This window comes from Festucalex cinctus, chromosome 21, assembly GCF_051991245.1.
Source record: "Festucalex cinctus isolate MCC-2025b chromosome 21, RoL_Fcin_1.0, whole genome shotgun sequence".
Lineage (NCBI taxonomy): Eukaryota > Metazoa > Chordata > Actinopteri > Syngnathiformes > Syngnathidae > Festucalex > Festucalex cinctus.
The window spans coordinates 136,287-153,088 of record NC_135431.1 but is presented as its reverse complement, the minus strand read 5'-3'; the positions used below and the strand labels follow the sequence as shown (position 1 = coordinate 153,088).

General features: G+C 48.8%; 2 protein-coding genes across 6 annotated transcripts; one reads left to right on the top strand and one right to left on the bottom strand.

The window, feature by feature from the left end:
* Window positions 1-1,216: 1,216 nt before the first annotated feature.
* On the bottom strand, window positions 1,217-3,405 carry tmem18 (transmembrane protein 18). The gene is made up of 5 exons (XM_077511214.1): window positions 3,166-3,405; window positions 2,941-3,058; window positions 2,748-2,802; window positions 2,563-2,656; window positions 1,217-1,909 (listed from the first exon to the last, which is right to left on the bottom strand). The coding sequence occupies exons 1-5, from the start codon at window positions 3,256-3,258 to the stop codon at window positions 1,817-1,819; spliced, it is 453 nt and encodes a 150-aa protein (XP_077367340.1). The 5' UTR covers window positions 3,259-3,405; the 3' UTR covers window positions 1,217-1,816.
* A 2,148-nt stretch (window positions 3,406-5,553) lies between these two features.
* On the top strand, window positions 5,554-16,567 carry LOC144009988 (adenylate cyclase type 8). Of its 5 annotated transcripts, none has more exons than XM_077510015.1 (20): window positions 5,555-5,911; window positions 6,751-6,944; window positions 7,015-7,752; window positions 8,044-8,193; window positions 8,271-8,401; window positions 8,567-8,678; window positions 8,745-8,872; window positions 8,958-9,116; window positions 9,182-9,410; window positions 9,487-9,657; window positions 10,567-10,667; window positions 10,760-10,961; window positions 11,864-12,177; window positions 12,764-12,845; window positions 12,905-13,063; window positions 13,181-13,327; window positions 13,895-13,987; window positions 14,080-14,194; window positions 14,646-14,848; window positions 15,383-16,567. In XM_077510015.1, the coding sequence occupies exons 2-20, from the start codon at window positions 6,789-6,791 to the stop codon at window positions 15,575-15,577; spliced, it is 3,585 nt and encodes a 1,194-aa protein (XP_077366141.1). In that variant the 5' UTR covers window positions 5,555-5,911; window positions 6,751-6,788; the 3' UTR covers window positions 15,578-16,567. The 5 variants fall into 5 exon arrangements, 4 of the variants coding, with proteins under 4 accessions (XP_077366144.1, XP_077366141.1, XP_077366142.1 ...); XM_077510016.1 differs by having other exon boundaries at window positions 5,555-6,944; window positions 11,864-11,944; window positions 12,017-12,177; window positions 14,613-14,848; XM_077510017.1 differs by lacking the exon at window positions 15,383-16,567 and having other exon boundaries at window positions 5,555-6,944; window positions 11,864-11,944; window positions 12,017-12,177; window positions 14,080-14,764.
* Window positions 16,568-16,802: the final 235 nt, after the last annotated feature.

The window sequence follows — 16,802 nt, the reverse complement described above, 5'->3', positions numbered from 1 at the left end:
TACAGAAAAAAATGTATGTCAGCAAAAAGTCAATTGTTGAATCATGAAAATGAATTTTGAGAAAACGAGTTGCTCGCAATTACGAGCTCGTTTGAAAGAAATCAAAGCGTTTCCAGCTGCTTGCCCCCGACAACCGCTAATTAACCATCATTGGACCACGACCTTAATTATTTTTATTTTTTTTAGTTTTATTATGATTATTTTATTATGCAGGTGTTCTGACTGAAGTTGGCCAGCTGTGTTTCTAACGTGTTTGTTGACGCTGGTTGTGGCCAAATGGCTTTCGAGGACATCTGCTCTTCATTTCCTTTCATCCAGGATGAAACTTGACGCCTCCATCCTCCTCGGTTTTTTGTTTTCCTTTCTCCTTCCTCAAAAACGTCAAGCCACTTCTTCGACTGGCCTCATGCAAGCATTTATTTGAATCCACGGCGACCTCTAGCGGCCAGCTGGTGAATAACAAGGGTGGGTGACCTGTCGCCTTGTCACCTGATTGTCGGCTGACCTTTGTTCGATGACGTCACGGGGTGAAGCGAGCTGAAAAGCTCATCATCGTCTTTCAAATCATGGACAGCTTGTGCGCATGCATGTCAAGCGTTTCCAAAAGAGATGATGGCGAGAGTGCTCGTTGTTTTCGCGAAGGATCCCCTCGAGATGGTTTTCAGAATTTTGAAAATGATGGAAAGATGGTTCAAATGTCATTTCCATTTGAATGCAAGCCACAAAAAAAAAAAAAAGTTCTGCAATTCGTCGCTATGTGAAAAACACTCATAATATGTCCATTGTTGTCAAATGTTTTTTTGGACATTTTCTACATTCAGTTTCATCCCCAAAACATCCATCCATTTTCTTGACCGCTTATTCCTCACAAGGGTGCTGGCGCCTATCTCAGCTGGCTCTGGGCAGTAGGCGGGGGACACCCCGGACTGGTCGCCAGCCAATCGCAGGGCACACAGAGACCAACAACCATCCACACTCACAAGCACACCGACGGGACAATTCAATGAACCTGCCATGCATGTCTTTGGAATGTGGGAGGAGACCGGACGGAGTACCCGGAGAAGACCCACGCGGGCGCGGGGAGAACATGCAAACTCCACCCGGGAAGGTCCGAGCCTGGACTGGAACCGGAGACCTCAGAACTGGGAAGCGGACGTGCTAACCACTCGACTACCGTGTCGCCTTCCCCAAAACATAAAAATGTCAAGAATGGACATACGTGTTTTTCACATATATTATTGTCTAACTGTCATGAACACAAATGTTGATATTGTGATCAAAAAATGTGCATTTTTGAAAACTAAAGTCCAACAATCAATTTGAGCGCCTTCTTTCGTATCCGCCAGCAATTAGATCGCTAGCAACGTTGTATGGTCAAAAAAAAAAAAACATCTTCCTGTCTGCCGGCGTGGCCACTTTAGAGTGCCCCGTTGTTGGCCACGAGTGTGTGCACATCATGTAGAGTGAGGAGGAAGAAAGTGCAAAAAAAAAAAACAACTTAAGAATCCCGGATGGGGGCTTGTGGACGCTTTGGAAGACTTTGTCGGCGGCTGAGAGCGCTCGCACGTCACACAGAAGAGCGAGACGTGCGAGCGGCCTCCAAAAATCCAACAAATCAAACAGCAAACAAAAGACAAACGCTTGCCAATGTTTTGGGACACGTCATAACACGTTGGAGTACATTTTGGTCCAATCTCAGAGTTTGGCAGCTGGTTTTTGTTTTTGTGTACGTTGTGACGGGCGGACGCGCGCGGCCATCCGACTGCTAGCAAACGCGAGGCGGCCGTTGTGACGTACGAGAGGGAAGCGGCGAGCGTCAGTGGCTTTTGTTGGCCAGGCGCGCCTTCCGCTTCAGCTGCAGCGTCTTCAGCTGGGTCATGGTGGAGAAGGTCCGACGCAGCCACACCGTCTGCGCACAGCAGCACAAGCAAAAACTTGTTGGCTTCACTTCAGCAATGCCAACAAAATCAAACTAACAACAAAACTCACATTCAGAAAACAATTTCCTGAACGAACTAAAAACAAAAATGCTTTTAAAAAAAAGCAAAAACTAACCAAAACTACATTTTATGTTTACAAACATTTCCTTCATTTTCATCTTTGGTAATGAATTGAAGGCTTGAGCTTTTATTTGAAGTCCATTTCTTTTGATATGAAGCAGAATAAGCGCGACTGAAAGTGCGTCAGGCGGAAGTGACGTCATCGAGCAGCAGCCAATAGGAAAGCACCAAAAGATGACGTCGCTCGCCTGGTGGGTTTTGAATATTGCGCACAAGTAATACACTTTTTTTTTAAGACTAAAACTAATACTGAAACTAACTCAAATTCAACCGAGGCATTTATTAAATAACTGAAAGTAATTTAAAAAAAAATCAAATAAAAACGAAGTCAAATAAAAAAAAAGCATCGACAACTCTAATAACCCAGCTGAACAACACAGATGCGTGAACAAATATCGCCTCCATATTGCGGTAGCTACAACAAAAATGTTTCTGTCCCTCCCAGCTGAAGTTGAAGACATTAAGACAAGGAAATGTGATCTTAATGAAGAGAAGCGCTCACCACGATGATGACGGCGTTGAAGAGCAACGGGATGGAGAAGACCAACGAGATGAACATTCCCTTGGAGTCAAAGTACTGGAAGTCGGAGAACAACCTGCAACCGGTTCCAACCGTCAACCGGTCAAGTGCACGCTGCCAAGTCACAAATGATCGGGCAAATATTTCCCGACACATGACGAGCTTACCTCCAGTTCATTGCTGCCAATTCATTTAAATATTCAGCACTGGACACTAAAGCAACTGTGGCAAAACAATCAACATACTTGCAGTTAGTTGGATGCGCCATCAAAATCATTTCAGTACATGCGAGCAACAAGGCTCAAGTACGAAACAATAATGAATCCTTTTCTTTGCTTTTCTTTGCTTTTCTTTTCTTACTGATGATCAGGAAGTGGCAGATCTGCGCTCTGTAAAACTTGCACGTCAGCACAGTCAGGCAAAGACACGCGATGTGAAAGGTCACACCGGCCATCAGCCACGGCTCCGACCACTTCACCTAAAACAACCAAAACAAACCGTCAAACGACACGCGGGGAAATTAAGAACAGAAATACGAGGACGACTGCGCTTAGCACGCTAGCATAACTAATTTGTTGAACCTACAGACATGAGGAAAGTCCAAATGGAGGTAATTCTTAGATTGCTAAAGCCGTCGATGGGTATGGAGCTGATGTTGACGGCTTTTGGGCTTGTCATCGTCACACACAGAAAAACACACACAAAAGAACCCAAGAGCGCCTAGCTGGAGCATGCACAACAAACAAGATCACGATGACGTCACGGCAGCTGTCATTCTTCTTCTTCTTCTTTGTAATTTCCGGTAGACTAGACAGGCACGCCAAGCGCATTGCTGCCCTCCGCTGGTCACATGATGATCACGCGCCTCCAAGACAGACTGGCTGCAGCCACTGACGTGTCTCGATGACGTCTCTGGCCCCACCCCATACACGCCTTATCCCCCTCCACTTGATGGCAGCAGTGAGTCAGGATGATACTACCGGAAGTGTTCTTTCCACGTGCCTCGTTTTACGACGGTGCCCTGGCGTAACAGGAAACTCGGGGGAGGCTGTAAATCTCTGGATTACACCTGTGTTCACTTCACTTCCATTGAACACGTCATTTTTGGACTTATACTTCAAAACACAAATGAGGAAATATCTATTCATGTCATTTTATGTATGGCAAAATGATGAATGGCAGTGCATGATGATGAGTAATATTAGTAGCAAAAAGCTGGATTTACCCATTTACTTCCACAAATTCAGCCATTGCAAGTCAGGAATTTACTTTTACGGTGCTTTTTTTTTTTTTTTTCCCCCCTTGTGGTTGGATCAGGGGATGTCGTTACTATTTGTCAGCTGTGGGAATGTGAAGCCCTTTGAGACCTTTTTGTGATTAAGAGCTACAGAAATAAACTTGACTTTTATTTGCTTCAAGATAAATTCATATCGGCCCTATTTTTGTTTGGAATTTAAGATTGTTTTTGGCAAAAATCAAATTCCATACAATTTGCTGTATCTTCCTAAATAAAATGATATTGCGTAAGGCAAAATAACATTCACCTTTCACATATACCACAGTGAGGGCTGTATGTTTGTTTTGTATGTGAGTTTGTTTTGTTTTGTTTTTTTGAGAGAGCGAGAGAGGTAAATATTGTTTTGGACCTATGTATGGCACCTCGTACTATTTTCCTTTTGATTGTTTTCTCTTTATGGCCTATAATGGTTTTTTCATACAAAAACTAACATTGTATTTACTGTATTTATGATTTTCCTGGGCAGCATGGTGGATAAGTTATTAGCACCTGACAGTTCCGATCAGTTTGGAGCCATTTTGTGCATTCTTACATGCTACGCCCATTTACAGTACAATGACGTCGTTGGCCTTAATAGTAATGCCAAAGAAAAATGAAAAGGTGCAACGCTCAGCAGCACTCAGAGACAAAAGTGTCATCCGGCCTGTTTGACAGTGAGCTGATTAGCGCGCAGCCTCAATACCAATTAGCTGCCGGGGCTTGGCAAGTTCACAGGTGGAGGGACCGAAGGCCGGGTCAGGGGCCACATTTGCCTGGTGCAATTCTTCATTTCGAAAACCGTCAAAGATCACAAAGATGAACACGCGCAATATGTAGTCAAGAGATTTACGAGACAAACACATTGATTGGTCGCTATAAATGATATCATAGATTTGAATCATATTTATATTCCTTTTTGGATTCAACTAAGGCATTTGAGAATTTTTCAACAAAAGCTTTCCAAAATTGGCACATTTTGTCGAAACTGCTGAGCACAATTGCGCCAGGTGCATTAGCGGCAACATGGCTGTCATGGCAATAATCGGGCTAATTGCCTTAAGGGCCGCTCGGGCTCTATTTTGAGAGGTCCGCTTTTGCGTGGCCTTGGTCTGAGCTGCTGTGTCACGTCGAGACAGATGGCAACTTGTTGGATCGGCCTCGTGCGTTGTATACTGGAAGCGGCTTACGGCCATGGAGATCTGATTGCGACACTTTCTGGCTTTCCTCCAGTCCGACCGCAATTCAGAAAAAGGATGTCGGTGAAAATCACATTGCAAAAACTTGCTTCTTACTTGAAGAGCACACTATTTCCGTCACCCCCACACGCACAGAAAACAGACGCATCTTTTTGACCTTCAAGAAAAAAAACAGCAGAGTGGCCAGTTTTGCTCAATCTGTTTGCTCTACTTCCAGCGTCACACAAACATTTGTACAACAAAAGACAACCACTGAAACAAACACCTTCAACAGTTGACCAAACGAGTGCTTCTGCTCATATATTGATTTATTATTGTCTTTTTTTTTTGGCCATGTTTCTAACTTTTGCCAAAAGGGCTTCATTTTGCAGATTGCAAAAAATAAAAAATAAAATACACACATATATATATTAGCACATTTGGCAGTCCAGCTTTGTCGAGATTTGGCTGACTTGGCAGAGAGAGAGAGAGAGATTAAAAGAGAGAGAGAGCGAGCGAGAGACTCGTCCAGGCACCAGCGACCTGAGCTTTGCCGAGGCGAGAGAACGGCTGCTGACTAAATAATCCTCTTCTCTTTCCACGTCCTTCAGCGGCGCTTCCTGACAGTTCTGGACTTCCTTTCAAAAGAGGCGCCGATCTCCAATCCTGCCGGAAGCGCTCCACTCTTTCTCCATCTTGACCTTGCTTGGAATGACATGAGCATCCTTCTCCCATTTGCCGGATTCTGCCACAAGTTTTGCATCCTTGTCTGGACGGCGATGCCATCTGGGGGAAATGGATTCTGACAGGCTGGCGGCCTATTCGCTGGCTCAACCTGAACACGAGTGGCGGCGGATACAGCAAATGCAAAAGGGTCCAGGTCAGTTTGGGGACTTTGGCGGACGCGACTTGTGCAAACGTTTGTGATGTGTACAAGTGCATCCTTGAAAACGCACATCAAGACTGTTCAACTACATAGCAATTAGGGAGGTCTGGACTGAGAAGCCGTCTGCTGACAAAGGAAGTGCCAGAGCCACCTGGAGGGAGGATTTGAACTCTGGGGGACATGAGCCAGCTCAGGTCTATATCTGGCCACCGGATTCAAAAGCTTCTCAAGCAGATGGTCCAGTCTGGTGTTCGGCACACAACTTAGGCCATTGCTTTGCTTTTGTTTTTCATTGACAATCTAGTCTGTATTTCGAAAATGTCAGTGAAGACGAAAATTCATTTGTCTCTTGGTGTGAAAAACTAAACAAAAACTGAACACCTTCCTTTGTAACTCTCCACAGTCGTGTTTTCGACTTCATAATCATGAACTGCTTCTTGTTTGGACATTTCTTCAATTTGCTGTTTTGAATCTTACATCGGGTCACCAACGACATTTTCTTGTAGTTTGCTCTTCCGATTTCTTCAAACTGTGGTTTGCAAATCACATATCAGAAACATGACATAAATGGATGTTTGCTCCCCAATGTATGTGGGGACTCGACTCCACAGGTGCAACGTCTGAACACACGCAACAGTACTTTGGACTTGAACAAATTGCGTCCTATTAAGTCATGAATGTTGTCAAAAACCAAAACCAAAGTCGAGGTGACCGTGGAAGGGTCCAAAACACGGGTGGAGAACGTCAGGGCAATTTTTGAGCACATGTCACTTGTGCCTTGTGACTGAATGGTAGCAGGTTTTCTCAGCCAAAAGGTCTTCTGCCTCGTCCAGGCCAGCATCTTCACTGGATGTGAAACCAGGTCCGCGCCATGGTGACCTTTTCGGAGACAACGCAGGTCTCCCCGATGGAACTGCGCGAGCCCCCTCGCCCGACGGCCACCCTGTCCCCGGGGCTGAGGCGGAAAAAGATGCTGTGGCAGAATGCCGTCAAGCACATCATCATCCAGCAGGAGCTCAGCTCTCAGGTGAACGATTAACTCCCGCCGTTGTCCGCGCTCAGATTCTTTGGAAGACCTCAACGCCATTTCATAACAGGTGGGCGTGGAGCCAGCTCGCAAAATCTTCGTGACGGACGCCTACATGGACGAAATCAACCGGCAGATCCGCAGCAAGGCCTCACGTGGAGTCAAGCGGCGCTCGTCCACGTTTCGGGTGCACCCGTCCCACCTCCGGGGCTCCCTGAGCCACAGTATGGGAGGCTCAGGTGCCAACGAGTACGCCAGCGACGCCGACTTCTTTGTGCACTGGGGCCGCATTATTCACGGAATCTACATACCCACCCTGAGGCACACCTTCAAGTCCAAAGACCTCGAAACGCTCTACCAGCAACACTCTTCTCACCAAAGACGCAACTCTTTAGCCATCACCAACGTGATCGACGCTATGGCCAAGCTGCAAATCCTGGTTTTGTACCTGGCCTTGGCACCCGAGCAGGTGACCGAACCCCTGCGAGGGTGCTTGACGTGCGCCTTCATGGCGTTTGCCGTGGCGCTGTGCGTCGTGGTGCTCACCTGCAGGGACTCCATGTCGCCCAGGTGGCTTCATTACGCCGGCCTGGCCAGCTGGCTGTCGCAGACGGCGCAGGTCCTGGGGGGACTGGTCTACGGGCTGGAGAAGGATCCGTCCTGGTACCTTTTGTTCACGCTTTTTGCCACGTACACGCTGCTGCCGTTACCGCTTCCGTGGGCCATGTGTGCCGGCTCGGTGACGTCGGCGCTGCATCTAATCGTGGAGATCGTTTGCTTCCGGAACGATAGCGTGCTGTTGAGAAAGGTGAGGGAAGGATTCTTCAAGCGGTAGACCACGTGTGTCAAGATCCAGTCCTCCGGGGCCCGAGTCCCGCATGTTTTCCAGGTTTCTCTACCCCAACACACCTGATCCAATGATCAGGCTCGTTATCAGGCTCCCGCAGAGCTTGCCGATGAGCTTAAACGCGAGTCGGCTGTGTTGAACGTGGGAAGCCTCAAAAACATGCAGGACTTTGATCCCACTGCGTTAGACCCTCGTTCGTCGTACTTTGGGACATTGGTGCAGGTAAAGGGGGTGTAACTTTCTCGATTGTAGGTTTTTGCGAAAGGCCTTCTATACCTGGGTATGAACACAGCCGGGTTCTTCATTCACTACCTGACGGATCATTCGCAGCGGCAGGTGTTCCTCGAAACGCGGCGTTGCATCGAAGGTCGCCTGAAGCTGGAGCAGGAAAACCAGAGACAGGTCGGGCGAGGGCATTTCAGCAACGCTTACCGGCCGGGATCTGATGAGATCTGACCTTCAACATTTCTCCACCATAGGAGCGTCTGGTCTTGTCCATCTTGCCCCGGTTTGTAGCCTTGGAAATGATTGCCGACATGAGCTCGATGGAAGATGAGCTCATTCCGCAAGAGTTTCACAAGATTTATATTCACCAGTACAAAGACGTCAGGTAAGGACAAAAGCGGCATTATTTTGTGTCTGAACTCCTTCGTTGCCAGCCCAGCTAAAATGGCTTCTTGACGTCTTTCGCCGTCAATAGCACTGAATGCTAGCAGACGATATGATGGTGGCCTCAAGTCCATCAGGCGTTAATGCTGGTTTCTCTTGTCGGCAGCATCCTTTTTGCAGATATCAAGGGCTTCACTTTGTTATCCATGAACTTGTCAGCTCAAGATTTGGTCCGAACCCTCAATGAGCTCTTTGGACGCTTTGACCATTTGGCCGAGGTAAGAACCTGAGGCGAGTTTTCCTCAGGTCTTGCTTCCACTTATTTGCTGTTTTCTGTGTTCCAGGAGCACCAGTGCCTGCGAATAAAGATACTTGGGGACTGTTACTATTGTGTGTCCGGGGTCCCGGAACCTCAGCGTTCCCACGCCCGTCACTGCGTGGAAATGGGGCTGGCGATGATCAACACCATACGGTCGGTCCGATTTTTGGTCCGCTGTCGGTCAGCGACGGTTCGACTGCAACACGTCTGAGATCACGTTTCATTTTGCCTATGTCAGGTCTGTCCGCAAGCAGCTCAACTTCAACATGGACATGCGGATTGGCGTTCACTCGGGCTCTGTCCTGTGCGGAGTGCTGGGCCTGCAGAAATGGCAGTTTGACGTTTGGTCTTGGGACGTCGGCATCGCCAACATGCTGGAGGCAGGCGGCATCCCAGGGTAAGACCTTTCACTGCTCACAAGTCCAATTGGGAGCTCACTGCGGATTTTCTTGCCATCCACAGGAGGATCCACATCTCCAAGGCTACCCTGGACTGCCTTGAAGGCACCTACCGGACCGAGGACGGGCACGGAGCCGACAGGAACGAGTTCCTGCGGCGACACAACATCGCCACCTTCCTCATTTGTCCTCAGGAGGAGAGACACGTCGACGTCCGCGACGAGCCTCGCAAAGTCCAGAAAACGAGTCGAGCCCACGAAATGCCTTTTGCCAGCGCCATTGACATGAATAGTGTACGTTGTGACGACAGCGCCGGCGGCCTGCCGGTCTTCCCTGCGCCGATCTGATCCACGGTCTATTCCATTGTAGATCTTGGCCTCGTTCACAAACGGATCGCTGCCCAACATATGGCCGTCCACCTCCAAGGAAATCAACCAACGCATCAAACAGGCCATTGAGGTTCGCAGCAGCGAACGTATGCACAAGGAACATATTACGCCTCTGTCTCTGGTCTTCAAGGACACAAACATTGAGGACAAGGTATGGATGTCAACGTTTTTTGTAGACGTGAGATTCTGAGACGGCCGTGAGGGGCGGAGTTCCGTGTTGTTGTTCGCAGCTCTGGATCAAGGTTGCAAATAGAATCGAGTTCCCTTCACAGTGTGTCGGTAGCTGCTGAACCCAGCAGTGGAAGCGTTGCGAGCGGGTTTCCCAGCAGCGCCAGCCACACTTCTGGGAAGACCTAGAAAAGTGGAACGTGAGCGGTCTCGGCATCCCGAAGCCATACTTAGCAATCTGTCTTATCCAGGTGACTTTTCAAGTAGGATTTTCTTCCTGTTCCTGGCTTTTCCCTCGGTCAGGGTCACCAAGTTGCCGCTGTTTAAAGCTCATTTACAAATACGTTTCGGCAAAGGTATTGCGGCTCGATACGCTTTCAAACATCCGCATTTATCCGGGCACCTGAAACTCTGCCGCGTGATCATCGTGTCCGAGATGGCTTTGACAAGTGGTTAGTAGTCTCACTTGGGTGTCCTCCAGAAGATCTCATCCCATCAAGGGTTCTCCTCTGGGACTTGATAGAAGTCCAATCTACTGGTTGCTCTGTGTCATAAAGGAAGATCCGGAGCACCACAACCGTCGTTCCATGTTCGACGCCTTCCTTCCATTGAATCTTGAATGGCGATCTTAGCAAGACAACATCAGGCTGACTTTGGGTGATTTTTGTTTTGAATGTGTGGCGGTCTCCCGTACAATCAGTGGGAGAACTTGCAAACTGGAGCCCAGCGCACCAAGACATGCTGGCAAATTGCCGGCGTCTGGGCAAAGAGTTTTGGGGTTAGATGGGCTCGTGAGTCCTCCGTCCGTCCGTCCGTCCGTCCGTGTGGTGTCCAGTCTGTACGTGAATGTCTGTGCTCACGGTGTCATGACATGCAACCTTCTTTTGTGAAGTTTTCCCAGATGAGAGACGAAATGTTCAACTCCAACTTGCTCTGCTCCTTCATCCTGCTCCTCTTTGTCATGGCCGCCCAGGCCCTCATCCCCGCCCCCAGGTTGGGAAACTGCCGCCGCTCGCTCGCTCGCCGCTCGCCGCTCGCACTCGAGACGTTCCTTCCTGAGGTTCGCTTTTCATTTGTCCGCGCAGGCTGTTTCCGGCCATCCTGCAGTTTTCCCTCTTTTTGCTGACCTACTCGCTGCTGCTGCTGTTGGCGCTCGCCGAGGAGTTCAAGTGGAGTCCCGCCGCACTGCAGCAATTCTGCTGCTGGATCCACGAGAACAACGGCGCCCGCAACACGCTCACCCTCGCCGCTGTGGTCCTCAACTTTGGTTTGGCCTCCGCCGACATTGTGAGAGACCCCGAAAAGCGCACCTCAATTGCAATCACAGCGGGAGAAAAGCCGGCGCGCCAAATCCAGATCCAGTGCACATGCTGCTGGTCAATGAGCAATCAAATCCCACATAAACATGCAATAATTAGGAATATCGTGATCAATCGTTTATCTCCCGAGAGATTATCGACACGCCTACGCGAGTATTTCTCGTTAATACGCGGCCACGAGAAAAGCTCCATCGTTCATGACTTCTTGAGCAATTACTTGGCGGGCCGCTAGGGGGAGCAGCTCAAAACTCAAAAGAGTGGCAGGAAATGGACGCAAGTCTTCCGGCGAAGAAAACGCATGAATTTACTTGACATTTATTTATCTGTCCAGCGACTGACTCACTTTTGAAAAATGATGAAAAATGTGGATTATATCTTCCATTTGAATTCTCATTTTAAAACCTATTTTATGTTTCCACTTTTTGAAGCACACAGATTAATATTGATTTTATTGGATTGAATATTGAATTTTTGCAATTTTCAATGAAAAAATTCAATTCAGTTTCTAAAATGAAAGAATTGAAACGATATGTAACTGACTGACATGTTGCAACAGAAACTGTTAAAAAAAAGAAGAAGACATTTGCATTTGTTGAAAAAATACACTGTGAAAAAGACACCAGTTTGAATGTTGTGTTTGAGTGACGGTACAAAAAGAACCGATTTTCGTGTTGAAAAAAAAACCGTTGATGTCTTGAGTAGTTTCATGGTAGCTTATCGTGGATTTCTGACCTGAGCAATGTCCGGATAATCGCGGAACGGTCATATCGTGAGATCACGGCGCCGTGCCGAGTACTCGTCAAGAAGGGAAAGAAAGAGAAATGCACCAGGTGACCATTTTGCTTTCTGACTTTTCTCCTCCGCGTTTAGTTGTGGTGCGTTTTGGCGGCTGACGAGATGGAAAAGACAAACGTGGCTTCGCCTTCTCTGTCTGCGTGTTCGTACCCGGAGGTAATCGCCGCGGCGCTTTGGCCCGAGCGCACGTCGGTCCAAAGTCCAACGTGTCTTGTCGCTCTCGTTCAGGTGTTTGTGCTGAGCGGCGTGATCGCCATGGTGACGTGCGCCGTCTTCCTGCGGCTCAACTCGCTGCTGAAGCTGGCCGTGCTGCTGCTGGCCGTGGCCGTCTATTCTTACCTCCTCCACCTGGCCTTCCTCTCTCTGGCGCGCCAGGACGGGACGCACAGGTCAGAGGTCAGGTCAGGTCGGCGGCGGGCTCGCGGGGATGGAACCGCAATTTCGCCACATTCGCTTAGCGCGCTTCTGAGGACTCGGGTTTGCATGTTGCCTGCCCCTGTGGCTCTTCTCCGGGTACTCCGGTCCGGAGTCCTCCCACGTTCCAAAGACACGCGTGGCAGGACGATTGGGCGCTCCCAATCGGTTGTTGGTCTCTGTGCGCCCTGCGATTGGCTGGCGACCAGTCCAGGGTCCCATAGCCGGCTGGGATCGGCTCCAGCAGCCCTCGCGACCCATGTGAGGAAGAAGCGGTTGAGAAAATGGATAAATTGCCACAGTATGGCCCGCCTCATGTTCCGATGTTAAAAGGCGCTATTGGATCCATTCGTGCAGTTCTAGCGCCCTCTGGTGGTGAGGTCAGGTGAGCGTCACTTTCATTTGAATTGCTATATACTGTGATATTATTTTAATATCGCGCCGTTCGTTGCCGGTATCGTGACATCCTTTTGACGCGATTTCCGATCGCTCGCCGAGTTGTCGCTAGCACGTCGGCCTCAATGTTGTGATCTGGAGGCCTCAATTTTTGCACCTGCGCAGGTCTCACTTTGCCAGGAGGAACGGGATCGCCATCCTCCTGCTGGTGGTCTTCATGGTGGCGGTCTTCTACAACGGACGGCAGGTACGCCGGCCGCGTGCTGGATTTGCGGCCAAACGATGAAGCGCTCTTGTGCTCTGCAGTGGGAAGCCACGGCCAGGCAGGACTTCCTGTGGCGTCTGCAGGCTCAGCAGGAAGTGGAGGACATGAGGGAGCTGCGGGAGCACAACGAATGCCTCCTGCACAACATCCTGCCCGTGCACGTGGCCCGACACTTCCTGGACCGCGGCAAGAACGACCAGGTAGCGCCGCCATCGCTTTTTCCTTCTCGTTTCAAAGCGTCCCGAATGGCGTGGACGCCACAGCATCGGCGTTGACATTTTCCTTGACCTTTGAAGCCTTTTTCCGATTTGCCGTAGGAGCTTTACTCGCAGCCGTACGAGGAGGTGGGCGTGATGTTTGCGTCCATCGCCGGATTTGACGAGTATTTTGAGCAAAAGGAGATCCGGCACCAAGGGGTGGATTGCCTCCGACTCCTCAACGAGATCATCGCCGGCTTCGACGAGGTGAGCGAGCCAGCCGGCCACTTTCATGAACTCAAGTTAGCTGATCAGGGCGGCCTTTTCGTTGGGGTTGGCGGCGCTACGCCAAATCCAATCACATGCAACTTGCTTCATATGGCAACTTTCAGACATTCAAATGCAACTGAACAATTCAAATATCCGTAATACAATCAAAAGAAGAAAAAACCCGCAAACCACAACATGAACCTTGTGAAGAAGAAAAGCACCCAGGAGGAGCTCAAAGTCAGTGCTTGTCTTCCAATTTCAGCTTCAATGCGTCAAGATGGACATTTGCTTCTAAAGTACTCAAAACGTATTTTACGATAGCACATTAGAGTGCCTTGTTGTCAACTGTGCGTCATGGAGGGAAAGGGATTTTGTTTTTGTTTTTCTGTTTTCAACTTTTGTGTCCAGCCAGCATTTAAGGCGGCGCTTCCGTCTTGCGTGGCCACTTTGAGTGCCTCGTTGTCAGCGCTGAGATCGAGGAGCGAGTGCAGATGAGTGGAAGAAAGAATGTGCGCGTCTACCAATTCAAACGATGTGTCAAAGTTTGCTTTGTTGTCTTTCTAGCTGCTGGAGGAGTCTTACTTCCATGACGTGGAGAAGATCAAGAGCATCGGCAGCTGCTATATGGCCGCCTCGGGTCTGGCGCCAGACAAGCAGGTGGGAGAGACACGTGAAGCTGCCCACCCACGTGCTGCCGTCTGACTCCGTCTGACTCCGTCCGTCCGTCCGTCCGACCGACCCCTTTGCAGACCTCGATGGACGAATGGAACCACTTGAGCGAACTGGTTCTGCTTGCGCTGGCGATGCAAGAGACCTTGAAGGAGATCAACAGGCACTCGGCCAAAGACTTCCAGCTGCGTGTCGGTAAGTCGCCTTCGCTCATCAGCTCCGTTGACGTCGCGTCCGCGTCTCGCCTGCGCTGCTGTTATGCGTCAGCTTCACCTGTTTGCCATTTATTAACCACGACGCAAAAAGGCCAGACGACACTCAGTCGAAAGCTGGCGAGGAGAGAGGAGAGGAACCGACTGATACGATTCACTCCTGCACGCTCCGAAGGATCCTCTCCTTCGATTTGCTTTCCACGCCCCTCGTTCCATCCGTGCTCCAACCCGAAAAATGCAAACGCAAAACACGGTGCGAGCGGCAGATTGCGAGTGCTCGACTTTGCAACCGCAGAAAAGCAGACTGGCTCGAACCATTCGGCTGCCTTCCATCTTCTGCCTCTTGAGTCCTCTTGTGTTAAGATTCTGGCGTGAATGTGAGTGAGCAGTGTCGATTGCAGCAAATGTAGGAGAACTGACCTTTGCCCATGAAGGCATCGCCCACGGGCCGGTGGTGGCGGGCGTGATCGGCGCCAGCAAACCGCAGTACGACATCTGGGGCTCCACGGTCAACTTGGCCAGCCGCATGGACAGCACGGGGGTGAGCGGACGCATCCAGGTGCCCGAGACCACCCGCCGGATCCTGGCCGAGTGGGGCTTCGTCTTGGAGCTGCGCGGGGAAATCTTTGTCAAGGGGGTGAGTGCGTGCGGCCCCAGGCCACGTGGACCGTCTGGCAAATCGGGTGGGGGACCCGCTTAGTCGCTCAGGCAACCGTTTGAATGGCAACGGCAACTCTAAACTCGTTCACTCGCTCACTGACTAACTCGCTAAATGACCAACCGATGAATCGACTCACTACATACGTGATTGAGTGACTGACTGACGCAATTGTCTCATGAACTAATTGTCTGTCGGACTGACTCATCGAATACAAAAAACAAGCTAACTCATGAACTGACTTACTAGTACTGCCTCACTCTCATATCAAATCAGATATAAAATCGAATTATTAGAACGAATATCAATTGTTAAATGAATGAAATCAGGAAGAAAGTTATGAAGTCATTAAAAGTGAACGAATTGACTAACTTGAGGATTTACTCATGAACTGACCTCTCACTAACTAACTGACGGGTTGAGTAACTAGTTGCTAGTTACTAGTTGATCTTTGGGGCGAGCGAGCGCTTTGCAAAGCAACCCGAGTGCTGCGTTCCGCCTGTCTGGTTGCAGGTGAGCGAGTGCCAGGGCAAAGTGCGCACCTACTTCATCAGCAGCATGCGCAGCAAGCGAGCCAACGCCGCCGCCGGACGCAAAATGGAGGGCCGCATGACGCTGGCGGGCGTCGTCTTCGGACTGGTCCAGGCCAGACACAAGGAGAAGCTGAGGGAGAGCAACGGGGGCTTCGCTCTGCCAGCCAAGTGCTGATGGAAAAACACAATCAATCAATGAGAATGAGCGGGAAACGTTGCCATTTCGCTACAATGACGAAATTGTCCATGCCACAAGGCCAACAATCTTCTTGGGGGGTCTCAAACCTTCAAGCCAAAACACGCAATACCTCAAAACCACCGCAACGACCTCAACCGGTTCAATCAGCTAGAGAAAGTTTGGTCATGTTTTTCAAAAGTAGGTTGTCATGATTTTGCTCATTTCTGACCGTATTTCATTTGATCCACTTCAAGTAAAGACACATTTTTGGGAAATTCCCAGAATCACAAAACACAAATTGGACTCTCGTCACAACCGTTTTCCAATCACAATGAATTGGCCTGCAAGATTATTATTTTTTTTTTACACTCATCATTAGAGAGTCTAAAATGTATATGCTATGTCAAAAATATCATACTTTACTGAAAATAAAATATTTTAAATGTGTATTTTAGATGCAATGATTAATCGGCAACTATTTGGTTATTCATTTAATAGCATATTCACATGCTTTTTTGGGGGGTTTAAAATGGTCCAAATCCGCAAAATTTCAGCTTCTCAACAGAAAGTGTGTCATTTCTGTAGTCCTTCATGAAAGCAGGCTGATCGTCTTGGTTTTCAACCAAAATCAACATTCTTCTCGATATTTTCATACGTGTTCCGGACCAAAGCAGTCACAGAATCCCAATTTGTGCAATTTCTACACTGTCGATTTGACATGATGTCCTGGTTTGGAAGAAATGCTTGGAAATGACAACTTTTTTCAAAATCCGAGTATTCCATTGATCAACAAAATAAGCGACCGATCAGTTATTCATTGAGTTGCAGGCTGCAGCTCGAGTGTTTTTATTTTCTGGACTCATGTAGGCAAATTTCCATCACTGAGAAAAAAGATACGCTGGACATTTTCCTAATGCTGTTAAGTGTAACCTGTAAATGCTATAAATATGTTGTCCTAATACAAATAAAGTGGATGCGATGAATGTATTTTTATTTGGGCTTGTTTCTATGGAGTTGTGAAAACGCGCAAGAACGCCGGTTTTTGTTTTGTTTTGTTTTTGAAATCATCACTCACACAAGCCTACGTCACGTCAGCCCCACATGGCGGAGAAGTGAACCCACGCCAAGCGGCACCGAAGGCAAGCCGGTGCTTTTCTGTTCATGACGCATTAAGGACGTTGAAGTCAAAGTGAAAGCGAATCGAGCAAGCTGTTCCTTGACG